Source organism: Alligator sinensis, unplaced genomic scaffold (assembly GCF_000455745.1).
Source record: "Alligator sinensis unplaced genomic scaffold, ASM45574v1 scaffold107_3, whole genome shotgun sequence".
In the NCBI taxonomy this organism is placed as follows: Eukaryota; Metazoa; Chordata; order Crocodylia; family Alligatoridae; genus Alligator; species Alligator sinensis.
Genome location: NW_005842578.1, coordinates 903,015 through 904,551, shown reverse-complemented (window position 1 = coordinate 904,551; position 1,537 = coordinate 903,015). Strand labels below are relative to the sequence as shown.

Here is a 1,537-nt window from a genome sequence, read left to right as displayed (position 1 = left end):
GGTGCACTGATGCCCTGGCTGGGTCCTGGGCAGGCCCCATGGCGTGGCCCCCGTGCCCAGGCTGCACGCCGTGGCCAGGGTTTGGGGACCTCCGTCTGGGGGCAAGCGGCGCTTTGCTCCGTGCCTGCAGCCGTGCACACGTGGGCTTGCTCACATGTGTGCTGTGGGCCAGCGAGTGCAGACGCGCTCCCTGGGCACCAGCTGACAGGACCAGTTCCCGTGCTCCACCCTGCGCAGGGCAAGCTGGGGCCCGTCCGTGCCTCTGGCTGGGGCTGTGTCTGGTGCCGCCTGGGCCATGGAGCTTCCACGCCCCGCCTGTGCCCACCCACAGGGACCTGCCAGCGCCTCCGTGTCCCTGCCCTGCTACCCCCACCTGCCCCTTGGCCTGGTGCTGAGGACTGTGTTGCTTCAGCAGGTGGGCAGGCAGGCAACACCATGTCGGTGGTGGCAGGGCTGGGTGAGGGCACTGGGGGCCGGCCAACAGCAGACGACATCGTGGCCAGCACACGGCAGGTGGTGAAGGGGCTGGAAGCGCTGCGCGGTGAGAACTGTGCCATCCTGCTGCAGCTGCAGGGCAGCCTGCACTGCTGTCCCGATGCCGTGCCTGGGACGGAGCTGGAACCCACGTCTGCCGGGGACTGGGCCCTGGAGCTACTGGAGGAGAAGCACGAGCTCGTCTGCAGGATCCTGGAGGGCATCGAGCTGGGGCTCGGGGGGGCGCAGGTGTGGGGCTGCCAGGGCACAGGGGCAGGAGCTGGGGGGGCCTTGGGGCTGCTCCAGCCCCAGCCTGGAGCTTGGGGGAGTCAGAGCTGGGGAGGGGGTAGGAGCTGGCGGGAGGGGGCACGGCCGGCCCCACTGACCCCTGTCCTCACAGCTCCTGCTGGCGCTGTCGTCCCATGTCGGGGCGCTGGAGGCGGAGAAGCAGAAGCTGCGGGCTCAGGCCAAGCGGCTGGGCCAGGGGAACCAGTGGCTGTGGGAGCAGCTGGCGGGCCCCCAGCAGCGCCTGCAGCAGTGGCAGGAGGCCGTGGCCCAGCTGGAGGAGGAGAAGCGGCACCTCGAGTTCCTGAACCAGCTCAAGCAGTACGAGGCCCGTGACGAGCTGGTGAGAGCACTGGGACCTGCCCATGCCCCGAACCCCACACAGGCTAGGACCTGACCTCCCTGTCCCAGTGCTGGAGCACAGGGCCTGGGCCTGGCTCAGGGACACAGAGCAGCCCTATGGGGCAGGTGCATAGGGAGGTCCCCGCTGCTTCATGGCCCCACTGTGCCCCCAGCTGGAGAAGGACGAGGCACCGGAGCGGGATGACGGGCTAAGCGGGCTCTTCACAGGCGATGAGGAAACGCGGCCGGGTGTGTGTGGGCGGCTGGCGCGGGGGCTTAAGCTGGGGGCAGCGTTGCGGGGGACAGTGTTGGGGGAGGGGCAGGGCTCCCCATCCATCCTGCCCCCGCCCCAGCACCAGATCTACCCTTGGCTGCTGGCTGGGGGAGGCCGGGAGCAACTGCCCCCAGCTGATGCCTGTCACCCCCCAAGACGGTG

The 1,537-nt window shown here is 70.0% G+C and overlaps 1 protein-coding gene across 3 annotated transcripts in view; it reads left to right on the top strand.

Annotated features, from left to right (window-relative positions):
• The first annotated feature begins 6 nt into the window (after window positions 1-6).
• KLC3 (kinesin light chain 3) overlaps window positions 7-1,537 on the top strand; it is a 5,236-nt gene continuing 3,705 nt past the window's right edge. For all 3 annotated transcript variants that reach the window (XM_006032524.3, XM_006032525.3, XM_025214298.1), the window contains exons 1-3: window positions 7-723; window positions 875-1,102; window positions 1,275-1,350. In XM_006032524.3, coding sequence (XP_006032586.2) covers window positions 10-723; window positions 875-1,102; window positions 1,275-1,350 — 1,018 coding nt within the window. In that variant the 5' untranslated portion in view covers window positions 7-9. The remainder of the gene's footprint in view (window positions 724-874; window positions 1,103-1,274; window positions 1,351-1,537) is intronic.